Source organism: Muntiacus reevesi, chromosome 3 (assembly GCF_963930625.1).
Source record: "Muntiacus reevesi chromosome 3, mMunRee1.1, whole genome shotgun sequence".
Taxonomy (NCBI): domain Eukaryota; kingdom Metazoa; phylum Chordata; class Mammalia; order Artiodactyla; family Cervidae; genus Muntiacus; species Muntiacus reevesi.
This window is the reverse complement of record NC_089251.1, coordinates 189088884-189114052: the sequence shown is the minus strand read 5'-3', so window position 1 is coordinate 189114052 and position 25169 is coordinate 189088884. Positions and strand designations below refer to the sequence as shown.

Sequence of the window (25169 nt, the reverse complement as noted above, 5' to 3'; positions counted from 1 at the left end):
GTAGCTACAAGGAGATGCGAAGCAAGCTAAGTTGCTTCAGAGATGAGGAGAGCAAGGTGCGTAAGCACTTAACAATAGTCAGGAGAGAAAAAAGCTTCTGGACAATTTCAGCTGAATTAAGAGTCTCCGTAATTACATCATCCCTAGGGTCAGGTAGGGGGAGATGGTGTCCTACTAGGTAAGAGATCACTGGGGAATTTAAATAAGTACTATGCATCGAAGTAGTCAATAAAATATCTCCAAAAGTACCTTAAAACTACAGTCTGTGCAATCTCTACTAGACTCTCGAGAGAAACTTTATACAAGCTCAAAGAAAGAAAGAGTGTGAAGACACTCAGTAATTTCTGACTTTTTGCAACCCCATGGATTGGATAGCCTGCCAGGCTTCCCCATCCATGGGATTTTCCAGGCAAGAATACTGGAGTGGGTTACCATTTCCTTCTCCAGGGGATCTTCCCGACCCAGGGATCGAACCTGGGTCTCCCGCATTGCAGGCAGGCGCTTTACCATCTGAGCCACCAGGGAAGCCCTATACAAGTTTAAGTATGTCATAATTCTCACAACATATGAGAATATATTTATACAAAAAATTAATATTATTTAATCATCATAATTAGCCTATATGTATGTATGCTCATCGCTCAGTCATGTCCACTCTTTGTAACCCCATGGACTGCAGCCCACCAGACTCCTCTGTCCATGGAATTCTTCAGGCAAGAAGACCGGAATGGGCTGTCATTCCCTTCTCCAGGGGATCTTCCTGACCCAGGGATTGAACCTGGGTCTAACTGCATTGTAGGCAGATTCTTTACCATCTGAGCCACCAAGGAAGCCCTAATTTGCCTATTAAAGACCAAATAATTTGATTTCAAATTTTCTGCCCTACTCTCAAAATCATTCATAATACACTGAAGTCATTTTGAAAGCTTGATATATTGATTTCTAAACAAGAAACAATTATTTTTTTTAATCTATAAAACCCATTATTATAGACATCTGGGATTCTGGAGAAATTATACCTATGTATAATTTTTATTTTGCATTTTATTAAGGACTGCAATTTAAAGAAAATCAAGAAACTCTGAAAAATTAAGTAGCAAAATGAAGTTGGAAGAAAGATAGCAATTTAAAAGATACTCTGCTAAAAGTCAAAATACTCCAGTAGACTTACTTAACTTTCAACTAATATAGTAGTGATGTGTTATTTGAGTAGTGGGAGAGGAAGTACATTGTAAGTGGTCAAAAATGTTTATTGGGTGAATGGATGATCAAAGTTACAACAACCCATACATGTGTCAAATAAGTACATATTTTCTAGCATGTGCTACAGAAGAGAAGAATAAGAAAAAAGCAATAACTTCAATTGTAGATAAACCATTTAGGAGTTTAAGAGTGGGTGAATTCCAGATTTAAATTTCACATGACATCATCTTAATGTTAACTTCTACAATAATGAATGGATAGTTTTCACTGTACACGGTTTATATTGTACACTCCTAAATGATGACATCCAGAAAACATGATCATTTTAAACATCTTCACGAAAATCCCAAAGTTTCCTACTGTAAGGACATCACTTTAAATTGATCAAATGATGTCATCTGACTCATTTCTCAGGAGGATAAATTTTCAAAACTATATAATATTTCAAAGCATATGATATTGAAATCATCATTTGATACAGAGTCTGATTTGCCTTGGATTTCAAACTAACCTTTCAAGTATATAGATGCTACTTGGTTTAACTTTATGATGTTATCTTTCACATCTGCAGTGTTGCAAAAACATTTCATCTCACCTAGACCTCAAATCCTTTTAGTCCAAAGCTTCATCTTCCACTTATTCTGTCTCCTCTACCACCCCAGTGTACGTTCTGATGAGTAATACTCTTTACTGATTAACAAAATCAGACGAGGTGGGAGGGAAACACTTTCTCTTTATTCCAATCTGTGCTCTCACTCACATCCCCTATAATCCATCCCTCATTCAGCACCAGAGGGATTTTCGTTGGACACGTGGGATTATATCACTACTCAGCTTAAAGCTCTCCAATGGCTTCCCCTCACTCACTCCTATAACAACTCCAAATTGTTACTATGATCTTAAAGATCCTGCCAAGATGGGGTCTGACCTCTGTGACTCTTCTAAGACCTTGTCATTTGGTCTTTCAGTCCTTTAAAGAAATCCCTGCCTTGGGGCCGTTGCATTTGCTCTTCCTTACACACGAAAGAAACATCACATGTCCACCTTCTTTCCATCATTAAGGCCTCAACTCAAATGTTCTCTCTTCTCAAGCCTTCTCAATCCTTCTATAATGCATAGTAAGTATGTCATCTCCTTAATACTTTTTTATACCCCCAAATTTCCAGTCACTAATGTGCATGTCTGCTCTCTCCCACACTAGACTCTAGGCATGCCAGTCCCAGCAAACAGCAGGTTGGTCAGCTGGCTAAACAAACTCAGTAGAAACAGAGGAATAAGAACAGAAAAGCAACAGAAAACTAACTTTCCTAGAAATGCCAGATACTTCATATATGCAGGAGCAGAGAGATCTGAGGGGCTGCTTGTGTGCACCAAAATCTTTTGTCCCATTAAAAGTGCGTGTACCTATGACTGATTCTTGTCGATCTATAACAGAAAACCACAAAATTCTGTAAAGCAATTTTCCTTCACTTAAAAAATTTTTTAAAATCTTAAAAATAAAAATTCAAAAGGATTCCAAATGTAATCAGTAAAACAGTAATCTGGATCACACGTAGTTTGTTATTTTAACACCACCGCAGTGAGCGTTGTGCAAACAGTGCACTGTCACGTGAAATCATGGTTTTCCAACTGCCAGCCATATCCATTAAAATGAGGGGTCACTTATCACCTAAATCACTTACGATGTCTGCATTTCAAATTGTGGAGTTTTAAATCAAGTCCTTCTGCAATATGGTGATTCTCATCTAATAATCCCATGGAGTTATCTTTTCAAGCACTCAAAAATTACTTTTAAAAATTCAGGTTGACACAAGGGAAAAGACGTATCTCATGGCTGCGGACAGAAATCAAACAAAAGAGGAGAAAAGCAAGAGTAGACCAAGGATGCGAGGTGAACACCTTGTCTGCCTCCTGGGGCTTTTCTTCAACTGTCCGCGCTGCCACCATCTGAGGCTTCTCCTTCATGGATAAAATGTCCTTGAAAAGATGGTCTCCTTTGCTCTATTGTTTTAAACAATAGACATAATCAACAAATAAGACAAACACATTACACCTACAGCAACACAAACAGAAAACGACTGTGTGGGTCAGCGGAACAAGCCAGACGAAGCAGCACATAAAGGGGACCCAATCTCAGCACACCATCAGTCTCCCCAGAAAACACAACACTCCAGGGTTGATTCTGGAATATGGACATTAATATCTTCAGAAAAGCTGAAAATAAGAACTTAAAAGTAGTATGCAACTTCAGAAGACGCTGCTATGGTGTTTTAAATCTTAATAGTGTCAAAAATCTTTGCGGTTTAGCGATTTTTCTTTTGCTCATCTGCTTTAAAGAGATTTGTCCCTTCCACTGTCACACAGAAGTTTAAAGCAAATAACAGCTTTGCTTTTTAAGATAAAGGTGAATAAAAAAGCATGAAAATAGCTAATTCAAATGCCTACAATCTGGCAACATTCAAGTCAGACTAGATGATGAATTTAAGGAGAAGAAAGGGGTGAAACAAAAAGGAAAAAGAAACTGTAGGGTAATACCTGAATACAGTTTTTTTTTTTTCTGAACACACTTTTAAAACTGTATGTTAAACATAGGATGACCATTATTTCCTCAAGCAAAATAAATGAGCTAATGAAGTTCTTGGTTGACAGGAGAGAATTTGGAGCATCAGAGAAGAACAGATGCAGACACAAATGAAGAAATATTTTAAGAATATATTTTAAAGGCAATGCTTATGTTGGTGGTGGAGAGAAATAAACCGTGGAAAGAAAAAGGATGAGTTTGGAAAGACGGGTGAAAAAAATTTTAAAACATTAATCTGGATTTCATTACTAAGAAGTTTCACTTTAAGTTATATAATTAACATTTTGCCAGTTTTCAACAGAGCCCAGCAGTCTTCAAAGCTAAATTTAACTCTTTATCCTTACAGTAATAACCTTAAACCATTCTAAATATGGTCTATATTACTACATCCCTTTAATTACTAATTCTTTAATTATTAAACAAGCTCTTACTTTAGACATCAATAATTTAAAAACTTATTAAATACAATATACATTGGTTTTTAAGTCACTTGATGTAACAACTCATTACTACCAATTTACTCGAGTAAAATAGTGAAATTATTCTCAAAGTATTTGAAGTGTTTTGAAACTCATACAATTTACCCAAGAACTATGTCAATAAGTATTACACGCTGTTAATAAATATTTAGTGTTTAAAAAAAATTGTTAGCAGTTACATTTAAAAAATGGGAATATTTTCTAACTTCTCATAAGAATCAACATAACAGATTAACAACCTAAGTTTTATGAACAGCTGGAGTGAGACATACAGCCAACAAATAGCTAGTCACATACCCCTTGTGTCTGTAGGGACAGAGGTGTGATACGTCGTTTTTCCCATTCATTAGGGCGTGGTTCAGGTGTGGATTCCATAAAATTGCGCTTGAGTTCACTAATGCTAGCCTGGTGTTTCAGTATTTCCTCCTGGGCCTTATCCAGGTCCTAGCAATGTGTAACGTAATAAAAGGGAAAAATCCAAAAGGGGGAAAAAGAAAAAAAAAAAAAAAAACCCAATAGGATAAAAATAAAAAATGAAACCAAAAATAAGACAAAGCAAACTTATGATTAAAAAAACATAATAAAGCAAGAAAAATGCCAAGTCTCAAAAGCCATATCACCACCTACAAATATGAGTTTGTCCAAATTTGAAAATTAAAGCCAATGTGTAATTTTTTTATGATTCATGGCTTAAAGGGTTCTGATTTCTTTGTTCAGAGTTGTTTAAGAAATCATAAGGAGGAGGCCATGGAACTCAACACGGCCAATAAACCTTCTTTCTCATAGTTAAATTTGAAAGGTACTTTGTTCCTGCAAATTCACTTTTCAGATTTGGGCTACTACTAGAGTTGCATTCTGTGAATAAAATGAAAAAAATAAAATTAGAGAAAGGTGGACTCAGAGCATATTGGGCCTGATAGGAAATCTGATCCAGGATCATACAAAAAAAGGGGGGGAATGGTGGTGGGGAAACAACGGTTGACTTTTTTCAGGAAATTCCAGCAATGGTTTTTAATCCTTATGGAATAAACATAACAGCTGCCAGAAGCTGCTTCTGTTTGGTCTTTCTCTAAAATAAATGAACGTCATCTTGGTTTCACGTTCTTGCCAAGCATAAATGTGGGAGCCAGGCATCCACATATCAAATGGTCCTTAAAAAAGGATGTGAGAAAAAATACCAGGTCAATTTTCATTGAAATAGGCCCTGACAAATGTTACTTGTGGGATTTTTTTTTTTTTAGATTGGTCCTGATAAATGGTATTTGTAGGAATAAAAGGTAGTATTCAAAAAAGTTTTAACTGAACTTTTTAAGTGCTTTCTTACATTTCAAAAATCATGGGGCCACCTGTGGATTACAGCTTTCAATTCCACTATTCCCTGAGAAATAGGTCATGCATCTGAGTAAAGAAATATTCCATATGCATGCACAAGCATAGTACGGATAGCTCATCTAGGAGCTCCTACTGCCATTTGCAAAAACTCAGGAAAATCTAAAAATCTTTGCATGGCATGGAAAAATGACTGTGGCTTGAGATCAGGCACATTTCTTGCATTTGTTCAAAGCACTGTTATGTATTATTCTTTAGAGCATTTTAGTAAGTTATGCAAAAATACATTTCCAACAGTTATTAAAGCTGGCCAAAGCAACCCAACGGATTAGTCAAATTACTGAGGACCAGAGTTTTCCACTGAATACATTGCTATATCCTATCCTAAAAGAAGGGGGAAAAGAAACAAAAAACCATTCTCGTGTGACATGGGGAATACATTTTACCTTTCTAATTGGGCAGCTAGGCTTCTTTTTCCTCTTTTCTTTCTCACTTTATTTCACTGCCTCTCTCTTTTTAATCAAAACAATCCCATTAATTAGCATCTTCTCAAAAGGAAGATTTTAAGTGGACCACATTCCTAATTGCATGGATTTTGGTACTTCTTCACTTCACCAAAAAAAAAAAATCATGGACACAGATCTAGGGCCAAATGAATTAAGCCAGATTGACAAATATTTTTTGCAGTTAATATATATTAAGGATGGGATCATGTCCATTCAGAGAAAATAGGTTTACTTGCAGAACTTAAAGATTAATGAATAAAAACTGTATTCATTTGATTACACAGAATCTTTTCTTCTTTCCCAGTTGTCACTTTGAGAACTTCTCATAGACATATTCCTACCTAAGCCACTTTAACAGAACAAAGTCAGAATGCTAACATGCACTCCCACGTTGAATTTCCCCCATGCATTTCGTGCACTGTGCTTGAAAGCTGCCAGCCAGCCAGCCTGTGCGTGACCCCCCGTCCACAGCAGCCTGGGCAGCCATTCGGACAGAGCTGTTTTCTTAAATTATACAAACCTCCAACATTAAATTGCTATGTCTGACATAAATATTATCTCCTTCTACTCTCAAGGAATTTTTCTGTGAAATTAAATCACACATAGGGAGGGAGGGGGGAAGGCAAACAAACATAAGTGTATCAATCAGCAAGCACCAGAAATGACTCAGAGTTGGACAGTCTAAGACATTAAAATAAAAGAGAAATAAAAATCTTAAGAACCTAAAACCACAATGAGCAAAAGTCACAAATAAATCCTAAATGTGCACCCCCAACCCCCCCCGCCGTGCAATCATAATGGCAGGCAGCAACCACCAGGTATTTAACTTTGGGGAATAATATCCACCTCCTCCAGCTGTGCTTCGTCCTCTTCCATCTTCACCTGAAGTCACCCAGCAAGCAGCCAGAGAGAAGGGGAGTATTATTGGAAACGCTATCACCAGTGCAAAGAAGCTGTATTTGAACTTAAATGGTGAACCAGCATTACCAACCTTTATTGTCTGGCCCTCAGAAGATGCAGAATGTTAAGCCACTTTGGTCTTTCTTCACCTACAATGTTGTACAAATGATGGAAATGGTCCTTTGCAAAGGTGGAATAGAGAAGGGAAGCTTCCCTCTTTCTCAGTCACCAGATAATGTGTTGCTTTTTAGTATGTTTTGACTCAGGAATGAAAATATGAGAGTGTAAAAATGGCATAATTCAGTCTGTTCTAACCTGAAATATTTAAGTCAACTGGCTGTAAGGGCAAAGTGTAATGATGCAAATTTTAGTTTTCACTTTCAATCAGGGACAAATGTTCACCCTACATAGATTTCTTTCCTTGGGGAGGAACTGGTTTATTTTGCTACTTTTACGTAAAATGGTGGACAGTAAAAACTATTCCTGAGTTTTATAGTCACTTTTCTTTCATAAGATTTTTTAAACAAGCATATTTATTCATAGTTGGGACAATTCTCAGTTATCTAACGATCCAAAGAATAAATCTGTGTATTTAAAACTAATAGAAACACTGATGACTTACTGACTCATGGAACGGAATAGCATAAAAGAAAAATACTGATTCAGATGTCAAAGGAAAATAGTGTAACCTTCACGTGTTCATTTACAGCAGGATCATATACATTATTTTTTTCTTTACTGTACTTTTTTTTTTTTAACCATTCAAGCATTTCTGAGAGGTAAACAGGGAACTCAGAGTATCTTTTGATCAAGGGAAAAACAGAATACAACCACTCAACAATCTGTTAAGAATTATCTTCTAATTCCTTGGTCAACACTTCTCTAAAATGTCAATATTTGGCATTCCTTGGGTAACATTTAGGAATCATGAATTCTCCCCCTGTGCTTAATTATCTTCACATTTTTCCTTAGATTTGCTCTAAATTTTGTGGTTTACTCTATGTATGAATAGTACCTACAGGATATGGGACACTAGGTCCCCAGACCACATTTAGCAAAACAATAAAAAAAAAGAAACTACTGCACATGTGAGCACGGCTTAGTACTGTAGAAGTAGCCTTTTATGGGGCAGAAATCCTCAAACCAGATACTTAATTTTAAATAAAAGGACACTAAGAGGTCTGACCCAACCTTAAGGCTACAGAGTCTAAATTTTCAAAATGCTGTGGTTTATTTTTCATACGTATTTGTTAAAGACAGAAGAGTATCTTCCTTAAAAATACCTGACAGGGACTCACAGATATGATTTTGAGTTAAAATAAAGAAAGAAAGAAAAGAAAAGAAACTACATGAACTTCATCTGGGTCCCAAATGCTACAATAATAGGGAGACAGAGTTTCTGAGATTAGACCTACACACCCATCAGGAGTAACGGTCACAGGTGCATTCTCCTTAGTGAAGAACAAGCTTGGCTTTCTAATAGCAAAATAGTAACACTAAGGAATTCTATTAATACATAGCGATCAGTTATGTCCACTGTATTCAAAGTTCAATACCAAAATAAAGTTTCCATCCTAAAGGAACAGCATTAACATTTATGTGCAAAATGGACAGACCCAAAACAGACTACTAAGGAGGTCCCCCTTAACAAGGGGGACTAATTAAGGGAGACTACTATGGAGGTCCCCCCTCCTTCTTTTGTGGCCTAGTATGGTTCAGATTATTTATTTTAAAAACCAGTAACTCTGCACTCAACGTAGAATGTGTGGACCTAGTCAGTGAGTATCAGTGAGGGGAAATGCTTAATCACAGTTATTTCTCATGCACTAAAACTACGTGTGTGTGTGTGTGAAGGTGTGCAGATCACACAGTTTTGAGGGCAACCCATGCTGAGATTTATGCGCATGTTTACACTCTGCATCAGGAAGGCTCAAGGGGAAGTGGAGCGTCGTTGCCCGCACAGGTCTGAAGCTGATGGAGGACAGCCCGAAAGTGCTTCCTCTTCCTCTGCCTTGTCACTCCACTCACAGGCCTCCAGATAGCAGAGGGAGAGCGCCAGAGGGAGGGAGAGGGTGAGAGCAAAGGGCACCGACTGAGAAGCGGAGAGAAGGAGCCCGAAGATGAGGATGAGCGAGGGGAAGAAGGAGGCGGAGGCGACGGGCACGTAGGGCCGGGCGTCCGCGGGGAGGAAGGAGACCCAGACCTTGGGGAGGCTGGGGGAGGCCAGGGGCCCGTCCTCATCGAGCAGCGAGGGGAGGCGAGGCAGAAGGCATCTGCAGAAACGGAAGAAGGACCCAGGCTCGGAATCCGTGTGGTCGGCCTCTTTCAGAGCCTGCTCGGGGGCAGGGGGGCGGGCAGGCTCAGGAGGGGCTTCAAGAGGACCCAAGCCAGGACCACAGGGCCCCTGCTCCGACGCCTCGCCTGTGCAAAGGCGCTCTAAGCTGTCCAGAGTGATACGATCGGCCTCCCCAAAGGGGTCTTCCTCTGAAATGTCAGAAAGGAAGTCCATTTCAGGGACTGGCAACAGGTTTGGGGAAAGAGATGAAGCACAGCGGATGAGCGGTGAACGTGGGCACAAGGAAATAGGCTGTTCTCGAAAGCAAACCCATGGCTGAATGTGAAGTTACACAGCGGATACGATCAAAGGAGAACCAAAGGTGAAAGAATGAAAGAGGAGAAAAGAAGAAAGTTAGTGAAAACTTACTCAGAAGTAACGGCTGTATTAACAGTATTATTAGAAAATTAAATGATCCATTTTTAAAAGAGGAAAACTGGACTACTTTCATCACATACAACTTAACAGGTAGAGCCTGATTCAATTAGCATTTCCTGACTGGTTGCAAACGGATCCTATGAAACTCAGATGGCATTCTTACTTTTAAACCTGGTTGCTGACAAACATTGAAAGTATCACGAAAAGGCACACTGAGTCATTTGCCAAAAACAGGCAGAATTTCCCTGGGAATTTAAGAGAACTTTTCTTTTGTATCATATTAACTATGCAGGATGGAGTAGAGACTTGCCGTGACGCCGAGCTCTCCTGTTTCTGATGGAAGTAGCCACTCTACTGGTACACTGGTGGCGTGTTCCTGGTTGTGTCTGACTCATTGAGACCCCAGACTGCAGCACGCAAGGCTTTCCTGCCCTTCACTATCTCTTGACGTTTGCTGAAGCTCATGTCCATTGAGTCGGTGATGCCATCCAATCATCTCATCCTCTGTCACCCCCGTCTCCTGCCTTCCATCTTTCCCAGCATCAGGGTCTTTTCTAATGAATTGGTAGCATAATCATAAACTCTCCTGACACCTATTCAGTTATTGATGGATATTGTTTGATGTGCTGCTATTCTTAATTTTTAACCAAATCCTTTGTAGAATAGGATAAAGATTTTTTAACAAAGCAATGAAAAGGATTTAATGGCTCTCTCTGCCTGCAGCACGTGTCCCTGCAGCATAGGGCAGGGCCCCCATGGTACCTGAGCCCTTCTCTCTGCCGGGGTTGGGAGCCACCACTGCAGGAATTCCTGAGACACTGGCAGTTACCTCTTCTAGCAGGCTCTTTATAAATTCATGTTACACATCTTTAAAATTTTCCAAGTTAGAATTTTGAAAACATGATAAATTTTCAAAGTTAAATTTCTGGAAATATTATAAATCCACAGGAAGATTTTATTTCTTTTTCATGTTTACTTCCAATGTTACCTATTCAAAAGTTTCTCTGTGGGATATGGAAAAGAGATCTGAAGGACTCAAAGCCACTTCAGATCAACTTCTAAGTGACTATACTTACACTTGCCCATGGTAATATAAAATAACCCAAACAAGTCTGAAAACACAATATAGGTTACTTCTCCATTCATTATGGCATGCACACCAAATAAGACCGAAAGCCATACACCATGTTCTCACACGGTATTCACAAAACAATCACTTTTCTCTTAAGAATTTCTTCTTCAGTGACAGATTATTAATGAAAAACCATATATTTTATAAAGACCACCTTTCTTCATTTCAAAATGTTCAAGTCAATATCATAATTATCAAGACATAGGCTATATTTTAAAATTTACTTGAAACAAACCAAATACGAATTTCAAATTATAGTTTTTATAACTGGGGGACTTAATTAAATAGGATGATTATAAAGATGGACAAAAGGTCAATAAATTACTTACTTGGATTAAAGTAATTTACGTTGAAATATTTTGCTTTGAATAACAACCAGAAAAAGGTTAGAGACTCAGTCCAAAACAGCAAGAGTCTACACACATATGAAAGGTGGGAACTTTTACCAACAGAAAATACAATGACTGATTTTAGATGATACCTGAATTTTGAAACAAATGCAATAGACAGCCTCTGATCTCAGCACACATTTAAAACTGCACATTCCACTAATTCACCATACCTTTCCTTCAATGAGCGGCACATGCGGGGCTTTAGCTGGGCTTCTCAGGTCCCTTCTGCCATCACCATCTTGTACCAAGGCAGTGCTCACAACTCCAGGGCCTTGTGCGGAAACCTCCCCAGCAGGGCCAGGAAAATCCTTCATAAGACTTTGGTCCACAGCATCAATCGGAGCTAGTGACGAGTGATCACAGGGATCGCGTTAGGATGTTTAAACGAGAAAATGTTATGAAAACCTCCCTTTCCAGAAAATTAGCCAGCTTATAGACAATTAATAGAAACCGGAAGATTCTTTTGATCGTGAAAATAACAAACCAAATAAACTCATGTTTATACTTTAAAAAATACTCTGAATTGTAACCCATTAAATTACACCAAGCTCTCGAGTCACAGATTTTTGAAGGAGAGATACTGATCATGGAATTGGCCAGTAGGAGGAGCTCTAAGACCAGATGAAACACCAGAGTCGGGGAAGTAACCTCAGAATTACACCGTGAGCAGTACTTCAGTTCTCTGGGGTTTCTTTAATCTTGCCTGCACTTATTTCTGAATCTATCTACTGCAAAATAATTACCTAGTTATAAAAATGGCTTGCTTTAATAACTTTTAGTAATTCCTCCATAAAGGAAGCTTTAATTAGAACACTAGACAAAATTATGGCAAGGCAGGAAAGGTAGATTTTAGAGAATTAACTTCCCTGTTTATGTTTACTGGTTTTTATTTTTTTAACCTCCCTCCTGAATGCCTCGACTTGAGCGTCAGCAAGCCTAATACATAGAAACCTTCTGCCTTAGCAAATCTGGCCTTTTGGGTCCCTTCATGTATCATACAGAGGGGAGGAACATGTACTGTATTGACATTTCTGTCATACGGCAGAGCAACCCAAGATGGCCTCAGGTCTCAACAAGGCCAAGTGAGCAGCAACTGGCAAAAGCCTCTATCTTTAGTTTCTCCCCCAAAGAGTGGGACAACCACTGCAGTCATTTCACCTGCATAGAAAGCATCTTCCTGACACAGTATGGTTGGCTCTGGTTCCAGGCTCCCAGGGGAACACAATAAAGACAGGCCTTTAGGCTGCAAGCTCTTGAAGGGCAGGGACGGTGTGTGACCCACCATACTGAACTTGGGCAACATCTAGACCCCTAACTCATGTGTTACAAGAAGCCTTAATCCACACCCCTCACACGCCCTGCCCAAGCTTCCTTCTTTTCTAGTCTCACCTTTCACCAAATTACTGAAGTCAGAAACCTGGAAGTCTTTCCCTTTACCCCTCAACAACCAGCACGTCCAACAGAGTCCTTGTATGTACTTCCAAGCATGGCAAATACCTTCCATCTCTATTTTACCATCCAGGTACCTTTTAAGAGTTTCGTGGCTTTTGAACACTCATACTTTGGAAAGCCTGCACCAAATCCAATTAAACATTAAAACAAATTCACATCATACATTAATTATTTTCTAGAGTTTTTTTGAACTTTTAAAAAGATTTTAATAATTTTTCCTTGAAAAGTATATGGCTTGAGTAACTCTTTAACCTAAGATTATGGTCCCTAAGCACTCATTATGCATACTCAGAAGCTTACTGCAAAATGAGAAACTCTGACCTAGAAATGGTTTTAAATGTAATGATATCAAATTTTAATGAATATCAAATTTAAAGTTATATAATGAAGTTGGCAAGATGTTGACACTGCATACTTTTATTAAACAGCTACTGATTTTAGTTTGCTGCTATTAAGTTTTGTCAGGTCTTGAACCTTTTAGAACCCTGAGATTATAAACCCAAGAAGCTGAACCTTCAGTGCCAAGTGGCTAATTGTACCATCTGAGACAAAACCAGCATGACTCACCAGGACCGTGCCTAACCAGTCGGCCTGAGCTTCCTCCCTCGTCCTCGCCAATTGTTCTGGACACGGCATTAAGCAAGTGCTGTTTTTTTTTTTTAAAGACAGCACTGTACACTTCATGGCAAGTCAAATAGATGGGAAAACAGTGGAAACAGTGAGAAACTTCTATTTCCTTGGGCTCCAAAATCACTGCAGATGGGGACTGCAGCCATGAAATTCAAAAATGCCTGCTCCTTGAAAGAAAAGCTATGACCAACCCAGACACCATTAAAAAGCAGAGACGCTACTTTGCTGACAAAGGTCCGTCTAGTCAAAGCTATGCTTTTTCCAGTAGTCATGTATGGATGTGAGAGTTGGACCATAAAGAAACCTGAGCACCGAAGAATTGATGCTTTTGAACTGTGGTGTTGGAGACGACTCTTGAGAGTCCTTTGGACTGCAAAGAGAGCCAACCAGTCAATCCTACAGGAAATCAGTACTGAGTATTCATTGGAAGGACTGATGCTGAAGCTCCACTACTTTGGGTACCTGATGGGAAGAACTGACTCATTGGAAAAGACCCTGATGCTGGGAAAGATTGAGGGCAGGAGGAGAAGGGGATGACAGAGGATGAGATGGTTGGATGGCATCACCGACTCAATGGACATGAGTTTGAATAAGCTCTGGGAGTTGGTGATGGACAGGGAAGCCTGGGGTGCTGCAGTCCGTGGGGTCGCAAAGAGTTGGATACAACTGAGCGACTGAATTGACCTGTACACTTACGTGCGGGCACAAATGTGTACACATGTGTACATATGAACACATACAGTCTTCAGTGGTTCCCTGGAACAAAACCACATCCCCCACCATAGCCTGCAAGGTCCTGTGTGGTCTGTTCCCAGCCTACCTCTCCCCATCACTAACCAGCTCTGACTACATTTGCCTTCTTTCTGTTCTGGAATGTATCAAGCTGTCCCCAAACTTACGACCTTCAGACTTGCCACTACTACTGCTGCTACCTGGAATCTTTATCTCCTATTCTACTCTTTCTCATCCTTCAAGTCTCAACCCAAATGGTGCTTCCTCAGACAGACCTTACCCAGTCTATAAGGTCCTTCATTACACTTTCCATGTTCAGGAAATCATGAGTTCCCTGTTCTCACATGCATCCTGGGTGTTAGCACTCTCAATGACTGATTTGTCTCATTTCAGGTTTTATTGTACAATCCTGGAATTTCACTGTTCTAAAATAGCTATCTAGGTTGATTTTTATTTGATATTTGATCTTTAGATATCACACAGAGAGTAAAAGTCAATGTAATTACTAGTAAATTTATTTTCATTTGTCAAGCCTTAAACTGAAGAATATTTATATATCTAAATAGTCTGTTTAAAAATAGAAAAAACAAAAACAAAAAAAAAATAGAAAAAACAAACTACAATACATATAAATAACAACAAAAAGAAGTATATTGATGGTGTGGTGAGGAAAATAAAGCTTAGTACCAGGTTACAGCCTAGCTTTGCTCTGAAGGGAAAAAAAAAAGAACATAAGCCCTAACCAAATAGTTCCCGGTCATGTATTGGCATGAAAAGCCTCCTATTTTTCACAATAACACAATAATCCTTTTGATGACTTGCCCATCTGATGAATTACAGTGTCCTAAACACAAAAGGAAAAATAATGGATTACTGTGGCATGTTTGTTGCTTTTACTTGTGAAAATCCTTGTTTTCAGACACAGACCCACTATCACCCGCTGCACTCACTGCCCGTACAAGACGGCGGGCTTCCTTGAGCCCAGTTCATGCACCTCCAAGGAAAGGCCCTGCTTTACTGCTCTTTTCCAGCTCTAAACACTCACCACATATGAGCTATAAAAACCTCATAGTTTAAAAACAAAGGCTGAAACAGACAGTGTGACAGAAAGAGGAATGATTTCTCTCAAGGCATGAAACAACACTGATCGCATTTATTCAGCACTTGTATAAATTCTCTGTGGCAAGGGGCAAGGCTTGTGAAATATTTACACAAGCGGGCACATTCTTCGGATTTACTTGGAAAAAAGTGCTCAGTTGTTGATGAGCTGAAAGATACTCTGACAACTATCATACACCAATAATTCATTAAATGTAAATCACTACATTTGGGGATGTGGACGTTTATTCAAACCACAATTTATGATCCCAATGCACATTTTTCCTGTGGCCTCATAAATTACATGAAAGATTCTCCAGAAGATTCAGTAACTATATGTACCAAAATGCCCGCCAAATTATCTGTGTGTCTGCCCAGATCTGTTTCCTATGTTGATTCCAGGAAAAATAGATCTAAGCCAATGAATGTCAATCCTTCACTAATGAGAGAAGATTTTTTTCATCTATTAACATATCCAGCCTGCTTTAGCTAATTATATGAAACATAAGCCATTCAAGTTTGTATTTCAGAATGATTATCAGCAATATTAGTAACAATCAAAAATAGGATTTTGCTGATAAACAGCAGTAAAATAGAACTTACCCAGTTCAACATTAAAGGATATTTTGCATATATGTTTTGAGATTAAGCAACCAAAAAATGTTGGGAAACTACTTTTGGTAGAAAAGCATCAAACACCAGTTACTTGCTAGTAGGTAGAAAGGAAAAAAATTTTTTTAATATCTTAAAAAAAAAAAACACCTCAGCTTTTTTATAGAAAACCTGCTATTAACCCAAAATTGGGGTAATAAGATATATATATATGTAAAATGAAGGGAAGCAACATCAATTTATTTCCATGTGTAATTTATTTAAAAACTACAAATTAGAATTCGAATAGAAAAAATTTATATGAATTTGTACATGTCTCTCCTGGGGTGTAAGAACAGATGAACACATAATATTTCCTTTCTTGTTGTCAGAACACTTAAACTAATCCTTGAAGCTGTGAATGGTTTTCTATATGCTAGAATGTCTGTTAAGCTTTATAAGAGTTTTTAAACCTAAAACTCTGATGATGCAATGAATGTTTTGCATTCCTTTGAATAAAGGGTCTATATATGCTACCACACCAAAAACCCAAGTTTGCCATTAATTAGTAAGTTCAAGAAATTAAATCACAAAATACATCACAACTAAGAAGTCTGTCCAACATCTCATCAAAAACTCTAACATCTGTGTGTTTTGACAGTGCCAAGAAAATTTAGGTTCAGAACGACAACTTCAAAACACTATAAAATTATTTTCATGTAAGTGTAAGTAATAGTATTTTGTTTACTCAGGGGAAAAAAAATATCTAGAGGCTATCCCTCTAGGTATTTCTAGGGGCCTTGTTAATAACTAGTTCAATATTTTTTAATCCCAATGGATTAGAAAAAGGGGACTAGAATTCAGAATCCTAATACAATATATGCATTTACCTCCATCTAGACTCCTGGAGACCCGTTTACTAGAAGTGCGTTCGAAGTGTGGCGCTGGCCGGTCAATGAGGCTGCTGGCCTGGCGGGTCTGTGCCTGCGTACGGCCGCTGTAGCGGAATTTGGACCCTAAGGTCAAGAACTTGGCCTTTGGTGGCTGCTCTGGAGACACAAGCCTATGAAGGTGGGGAAGGGGAACAAAATTAAGACTTCATGGATTTTTTTTTAACTTCAAAACTATATATTTAATATCTCACTTCATTAAGTATGATTATTTGGTCCAAAAAATGCTGCTTAAACTAATAAAAGTGAACACTGTTTATAAATCCTCCTATATACAGAGCTTTATGATCATGATAAGATGAATAAATCCTCATTCATGTATTCATGAGTAATATGTTTTCCTCAACCTGAGCAAAAACGCAGCTGTTCTTTGTGTACCAAAGGTTATTTATTTGTAGTAACTTAAATCATTTATATAAACACATATGCCTGAATTCTTGCTCCTAGCCTTAAGTGCCAAGCAGCAATCCATTACCATTAGCAATTCTTAATATTTATGTCTATTTCTCTGGGAAAGAACATCTAATTCAAGAATCTGTTCCATCAAGTGATGCTCTCCCGTAAAGCACACGGCAGATCTGCAGAAATGACTAACACCCTTTATTGGCAGCGATTCTGCTGCTTAAACCCCGGGTCCATAATGAATGACGTAAAACCTTACTGATGTCAACCACTTCCAGACTTATGTGAAAACACATTTTTAGTAAATGAGCCAATCTTGTCTGGTATACAACTGAAATGATCTTGCTTTCACTGCCTGATCAAAAGCTAGCAAAGCATTTTAACAAAACAGATAATCCCAGAGCTCTCAGAGAATGTATTAAATAAGATGACTTCAGTTGACAGTCTCAGAATATAGAGAACTCCACCAAAATTTTTCTTATCGTTCTCCAGAGAAGCGTGATTTCTTACAGGGTTCTTTACCATATATCAAGTATGTCAGGCATTTCTGCTCAATTTTTAGAAATTTTGTGCTTAACAAGCAATGAAGAGAGATTCAAGTCTAGGGTAAAGCCACATATAGTAATTCAAGTGGTGGCTTCCCATTGATTCAGAATTCTCAATCATATTAACCCAAAAATACAATGTGTTAGAATGAAATTGATGAAAAAAGAACTGATACACATCTGGTTTGAGTCTTGTCATGGGGGGTGGCAGAAGTGTTTCTTGAGAACATCCATTTTATGCAGACCTTCAAAGGAGATACAGAAGCTGCTGCTGAGAAAGCAAAACCTGAAAACACTGGTGCCTCAAACTATACTTTGGAAAAAGCCCTCTATTCTTAAATTAGAAAGCCAGAATGTTAAGACATTTAGACAGGACATGAACTCTTATCTGTGCTCTGTATTCTCTTTCTCTACATGGAAGAAACTGAGGCACTGAAAGCCTAAAACAACCATGAGGACCAGGGGCAAGCTGAGAAAGGCGGTAATTTACCATGTGCTGTTTTCTGATCGACTGATTATGGTAGGTTTCCCTACCTGGCAATCCACCTAACTATGGTCAAAGAATGTTATGTAAGAAAGCAATTATGTATAGAGAAAAGGGTCATTGACAAGCTCATCGGTGCAGTAATTAACAAATGCTCATTCTCCTTGAAAAACAAGTTGACAAATTTGCATTCATTTTCATCATCTATTCATGAAGTATGCTCTGTAGGTACTGAGAGACCAGTACCTACAAAAAACCAGACATTTGTAAAAAGTATCTCAAAAGAGAAATATGCATTGATGACCCAAAAAGAAATACACCCTGCTCCACAAAATCTTTAAAACTAAAGACAACCAATGCTGGAGAGAATGTGGAAAAGCTGGTACCCCTGCATACTGTTGGTAGAATGTACAAAATGGTACAGAAGGTGTGTAAGACAGTTGGGAGGCTCCTCAAAAAATTAAAAATAGAAATATCACATGACTCATCAATTCCACACATGGGTATTTTTCTAAAAGAACTGAAATCAGGATCTCAAAGAGGTAAGAGCATTCCCATGTTCAATACAGCAATGGTCACAATAATTAAGATGTGGAAACAATGTAACCATCCATTGATAAATAAATGGATAAAGGAAATACAGGATACACATAAAATGGAACACTATTCATCCTTAAAGAAAGAAGGAAATTCTGCAATAAGGGTAGACCTTGAGAAAATTATGCTAAGTGAAACAAGCCAGACACAGAAGACAAGTACTACATAATTCTGCCTATATGGGGTATCCAAAATAGTCAAATTCAGAGACTCAAAGACTTGAACGGTGGTTCCCAGGGGGTGGGAGAGGGGGCAATTGAGAGCTGTTAATCACTAGGAAAAAACTTTCAACTAAATAGGGTAACATTTGCTCAGTCATGTCCGACTCTTTGCAACCCCATGAACTACACAGTTCATGGAATTCTCCAGGCCAAAATACTGGAGTGGGTAGCCTATCCCTTCTCCAGTGGATCTTCCCAACCCAGGAATCGAATCTGGGTCTCCTGCATTGCAGGCGAATTCTTTACCAGTTGGGTTATGAGGGATGCCCCACTGTACCAGTCAGTGATAATACTTAAAATGTGTTAAGTGATTCTGCCACTATAAAATAGAATTATTTTAAAAGGAGAAAAACAGACTAGAGGCAAAGAGGAGGGTGAGATTGGACCATCTGGCAGCCTCTGCAGGCTCTCCTCTGCTGACTCTAACTCAACCACAGGCCACACCTTCCCAGAACCAGCAGCTCCATTTGAGCATTTCCTCTTATGTCCAGTTTGCAAAAAATACAAATCCAAGAAATACAAGAAAAATACTTTAAATCTAAGAAATGCAAGATATAAGTCATAATGCAAAAGGGGGAAAGCCATGAGCCAGAGGATTTTTATTTTACGTCACATTGAGATAAAAGGGCTTTCTTGCCCAACTGACAGTGATGACCACATACGCCAAGTATTAGCTTACAGATTAATTTCCTGATCAAAGAAATCTTTAAGCAATTAAGCTACAATTAAACAGAAACAGACATCAAAACAAAACAAAACAAGACAAAAAGGGTTGAACACAAGCATTTATGAGTTTTCTCCAAAAGAATTTTTTGGTGACTTAAGTTAGTGGTAATGTGACTCCTCTGAAATGAGTGTATTAGAGCAGTCTTGGAAGTAGACAAACTGCACACTATGCTACCAAACTAAGAATAATGATAAGAGTGACAAACATTATTACATATCAGAAATGGTTCTAAGTTTGCTTCATGTGGGCTATACCATTCACTTTTCAAAGCAACCCTATGATGTAGGGACTGTTGTTACTACCATCACATGAATGATGAAATGGAGATTCACAAAGGTTGAGTAACTTACCCTCGTCACACATCTAGGATGTGGAGGGACAGCATTAGACCTTAAGAGTACAGAGCAGAAACTTCAAAGATGAAGGGTCTAGTACACAGCTGTCTAGACTGCAGAGATAGGAAGCTGAGGCAAGGTAGAAAAGACCAGCACAGAGCACTTTGCTAAGAAAAGTGAAGCTAAAAATCATGCCCATGAATAAAAGTATGACAGAAGACAGGACGAAAGCCACAGGAGGCTGATCAGTCTGAGGAGATCTTCTGGGGTTTTTTTGCTTGCTTCTTTCGTTTTTAAGGGAACAAGACACACACATATATATTGTCCAAAAAAGATGTCAAAGGCACCCACTGAAGGGCATGATTTACGGAATGCAATCCTACATGAGGCCTGGGATCACGGCAGAGGAACGACTCCTCTTCATTGAGACAAGACGAGTGAAAGAGAGAGAAATGATGCTTAGTTATACACAAAAAGAGAAGATGCATGAAACCAAGAACACTCATGACCCACAGTGTCTACTATCAGCGTGCCCCATGATGGAGGGCATCTGAGCAGTGGGGCAGGGGGCTGAAGAAGACCATGCACATTTGTGATGGTGGCCCTGAGGATCCAGCCAATGTAGGGAATGATTGCTCTGCAACAGCATCAATGCACAGAACTGTGCAAGCATGTCTATGAGAATAGTTATGCTATTGAAGGTATTGTGTGGCAAGCGCAGGTATAGAAACGATGAGATCAGGACACAGGATTAATCCAGAGCCAGGAGACTAGACGCTTATGTGCAACAATGACCGGGGCTAAGGGGGTTAGAACACTCCTGACAGACTAGCCAAGGGGCAGGGTCCAGAGCTGGTCTCGCTGGGAAAGAAGTGAAAGCAGAGGGAGTGGTAAGAGCAGTTAAGTGACACCCGGTGAGTGACAGCGGAAGAAGGGCCAAGGCAGGCGGGCAGAAGGAAGGGCAGCTGGACTTTGGACCATGGCGGAAGACCAGTTCCAAGCCGAGAGGAGCACGGCCAGGTAACAGAGACAGACGCACGAATGGGGAGCCCGCAGAACCGCACAGGTGTGGCTGTGTCTGCCACTCTATCCGCTGCCGCCGCCTCGGATCTCAAGGGTACCCAGGGCTGCTCACATGAATCCCAGGCTGTTTTCTCAAATTACCTGTAGAAAGTATGATGTTCCACACACACCTTCCATAGCCTTTTTGCTGCCCGATGGTTTGGCAGCTTAAAGCCAATGGTACTCTCGAACTGTTCCAGCTAGAATAAATCCAAAAGACAAATCAGCATGTCTCCTTAAGAGCAGAATAGAAGTTCCTGAAAATCATGCGCTCTGATATCTCACTAAAAACGAATTGTTCCCCTTGAAAAAAAGGCAAATATCAACCACTGACATAAACCAGCTATCCTTTAATGTCCACTAAAATTCATCTCACCACCTCCCCATCCAGGTATCTCGACCACTCAGCTGATTCAAAAGAAAAACAAACTTCCCTGGTGTGGCAGAAGCATAATACTTTCTCTCCTCTGTGAAACTGTGGCTGATACTTGTTTTCTTACCAACAGGAATATATATGCAAGTTTATCATCAAAACCCTGATGTGACTTTTATTTTTTTAACCACAGAGGAATAATAGTTCATTTTCTTAAAACTCAGTGGAAAAGAATTCTGCTAGCTCATGGCCATAAAGGACAACACTGACAAAGCCCAATTAGATATGCCCAGGGCTACGTGACTGCTTACCTCTGCTGGCCTAACTTTAATGTAGAAGTTACTGCGCTTATAGGAGATTTTCAGGATTTTCGGCCAAGCGAAACGATTGATTCTCAGCCTGTCTTTGTAGATGAGGAGTCCATTAGCACATACACCCAGCTTGATGTCCACGCCTTCCGAGTCCTGCCAAGAGAAAGCCATTTGACCATGATTAAAGCTGTGAAAGTTATACAGGCTGGAAAACCAACAATCTCCCTCAAACCATGGTCAAGAATGCCAGTTTAACGGGCCTGTATTTCCATTTCAGCAACAGTACACGTGTTAACAGAAGCAGTGGGAGACCTGACACATCCTCAACCTAGATACTCCACTGGACGGGCCAGACGTTAGGTATGGCAACATGGCTACAGGACGCAGTGTTCTTCACAGGGCCTCACTCATATGTTCTCGAGCTTGGCCGCAAAGCCCAAAAGGGAGGAAACAGACCTCGATTTAGACATCCTGAAGCGAGGGAGAGAAAACTTGTTTCATGAGAGGCTGTTTCAGCTCCTGAGGACAGTGTGACAGCCTGCCCTAAGGTCAGTCAGCCATTTTACTGTGGGCAAATTTACCTCAGATGGACTATGCCAGCTAATGGCTGTTAAATAACGCCTATATTCTGCAAAACACCAACCTCTCACAGACAGTTTCTATTCTAGGCTGACAGTGTTGAAATCTTTGAATTCTTTCAAGCAGTTTTCCAATAACTCTTAAGTGCTGACATCTAGTTTTCATTACAACATTCTTTCAGCTAGCATATTTCAAAGGATGGTAGACTATTCTTAAACTTATTAATACTGTTTTCTTTCCTCAGTGTTTTAATTTGAAAAAGATAACCATCTAGAATAATCATCAGCCTGAAAGACATTTTTAGAAATCAAATAAATTTACAGACAAAAGTAAAAAAAAAAAAATTGTCTCCTCACATTTCAAGTAGTATTGGAAGATCTAATATATATAATACTCAAGGATCTTTAAGAGAAGAACTAGATCTCACTCAAGATATGAAAAATTATTCAGAGATATTTACATATTCAGAAATCATTAATAACATAGAAAAATTCTCACAAAATATGCTAAAACAAACCCCATACAGTCTAGGTTCAAGTCAATAAATGTCTAACATTTCAACTGTCTTGTTACTGAGAACAATTAAATGCAATTTTTATCTGTTTTTTAAAAACAGAAGTACTAGGTGTGTGTGTATGTGAGTCGTTCAGTCATGTCTGACTCTTTGTGACCCCATGGATTGTAGCCTGCCAGGCTCCCCTATCCATGGAATTCTCCAGGTAAGAATACTGGAGTGGGTAGCCATTCCCTCCTTCAGGGGATCTTCCCGACCTAGGGACTGAATCACGTTGCAAGCAGATTGTTTACCGTCCAAGTCACAGGGGAAGTCCACAGTGCGAGGTAACTGATGCCAACTGTATTCACCGCTGTAATATGTGAATAATTCATATGCATAAATAATATCACATTAGACAATCTGAGCAGGTTTAAAAACCTCATCTATCAGGTGCTTTTATGCACTGATATCCTGATGGTCACAGTCCTCTCTAGGAACAGAGTGAAAGCTGGACTGAACCAGTCACAGGTACCCAAGCAACATGGCACAGGCCACAAAAGATGCATTTGCTCAAAACATCACTAACCAAGGCCACAGGGAGCGGCCGGAAGATGCCCAAGACAGCATGTTCTCTGCACGAGGAGGGAGGCAACCTTCGTTTGAAACATTCAACAAAGCCATCACTCGTGTGAGGTAATCTTTCAACCGGACATTGAAGCTACTTTATCTGACTTAAAAATAAACACGATCTGGATCCAAGTTAATCAGTTGATTTTCGACTGTTCCACATATTGTTTTAGAATGATCAGTATCTGTATGAATAGAAATTACAGATAAAGAAGCTAAAGGGAAGAAAGCCCTAGCTCTCCATGGTTGACTTCTGCCACTCAGCAACAAAGTCAATAAAATAAACTAATAAAAAGGGAGCGCTTTGCTTCCTTCCTTCCATCCGCCGTGCTCACTGCCTCAGGAAGCCGCCCCACGCGGGATGTCAACAGGATCCCACACCCACTGACATCCAACGGCTTCAGCCGATGGGAAGTTCTCAGATGTGATCAGAGAGGAGAAGCCAGAAAGGCCAGGGGTTTTAACGCCCAGACTCCCTCCCTGTGTAGTGGCATCAGGGTGGCTCTGTCCTTGACAATCGCAGCTCCTCTCAAGCCCTCTCCACACGGATCTCTCCCCTACTCTCTGCCTCACCAATCCACAGCCAGAAGGTGAGGAAAGAAGCTGTTAACAGCTCACAGGCATCATTCTGCTCTTTGGTTTCCCTCTGTCTTTGTCAAGAGCCCTTTCATTCAACATCCTCACCTTGTCCTGACAGAAGTGTGCCATTAAAAACTCTTTTGACAAAAAAATAGTAATTAAAAACTTGTAAACATGCTCTCAAGGCAATGAAAAATGTATAAACACACAAAACTTTAAACTACATGAAAAGTGTTTTTAAATTGCATGAGACGAGTGCTCGGGCCTGGTGCACTGGGAGGACCCAGAGGCGTCAGGTGGAGAGGGAGGTGGGAGGGGGGATCGGGATGGGGAATACGTGTAACTCTATGGCTGATTCGTGTCAATGTATGACAAAACCCACTGAAATGTTGTGAAGTAATTGGCCTCCAACTAATAAAATAAAATTTTAAAAAATAAATAAATAAATAAATAAATTGCTACAGATTTTTTTTCAATGAGCTACAAACATCTTGCTCATCAGGTATTATCTAACAAGTCCATCAGACGATATATTGAATAAATGCATGTTACTCTGACTTTTTTAAAGTGATCTACTCCTAACCACACAGTAAGAACTGAAATTATAACAAAACCAGCAACTTTTTAACTTTTCTAACATCAGTTCAGTTCAGTTGCTCAGTCACGTCTGACTGACTCTTTGCGACCCCATGGACTGCAGCACGCCAGGCTTCCCTGTCCATCACCAACTCCCAGTGCGTGCTCAAACTCATGTCCATCAAGTTGGTGATGCCATCCAGCCATCTCATCCTCTGACATCCCCTTCTCCATAACTTCAAAATCAAGAATCCCAAAACCTTCCAGGATTACCATCTAAAAACTGGTTTCTCACTAATGATCAACAAAAGCAGCAGATGGAAGATTCACGTGTGGCAAGAATAACAGGGTTTAGAGGCAATATGGGTTCTGGGGGCCTTTAGGATTCCAAATCTGCTCTTTCCTCTCTCCCTTAGTTCTGTGTGTATGCTGACTCCGCCTGTCCCCATCATACAGAGAAATGAGCTACAAGACACTGATCCATTTCGCCTCCTAGCAGGATGCGTCAGCAAACATCACACAGATGGGGCCACTCTACACTATGTGGCTGGGGGCAACAAGCCAGCT

General features: G+C 39.5%; 1 protein-coding gene and 1 non-coding gene across 2 annotated transcripts in view; both read right to left on the bottom strand.

The window, feature by feature from the left end:
- EPB41L2 (erythrocyte membrane protein band 4.1 like 2) overlaps positions 1-25169 on the bottom strand; it is a 66993-nt gene that overhangs the window by 32671 nt on the left and 9153 nt on the right. The window contains exons 2-9 of the mRNA XM_065928967.1: positions 23407-23518; positions 21746-21898; positions 21164-21261; positions 16629-16801; positions 11406-11578; positions 6619-6681; positions 4561-4707; positions 3103-3204 (exon numbers count right to left, since the gene is read on the bottom strand). Coding sequence (XP_065785039.1) covers positions 3103-3204; positions 4561-4707; positions 6619-6681; positions 11406-11578; positions 16629-16801; positions 21164-21261; positions 21746-21898; positions 23407-23518 — 1021 coding nt within the window. The remainder of the gene's footprint in view (positions 1-3102; positions 3205-4560; positions 4708-6618; positions 6682-11405; positions 11579-16628; positions 16802-21163; positions 21262-21745; positions 21899-23406; positions 23519-25169) is intronic.
- Positions 454-525, bottom strand: TRNAC-GCA (transfer RNA cysteine (anticodon GCA)). Its single transcript has one exon. It is a non-coding gene; the product is annotated as a tRNA-Cys (tRNA).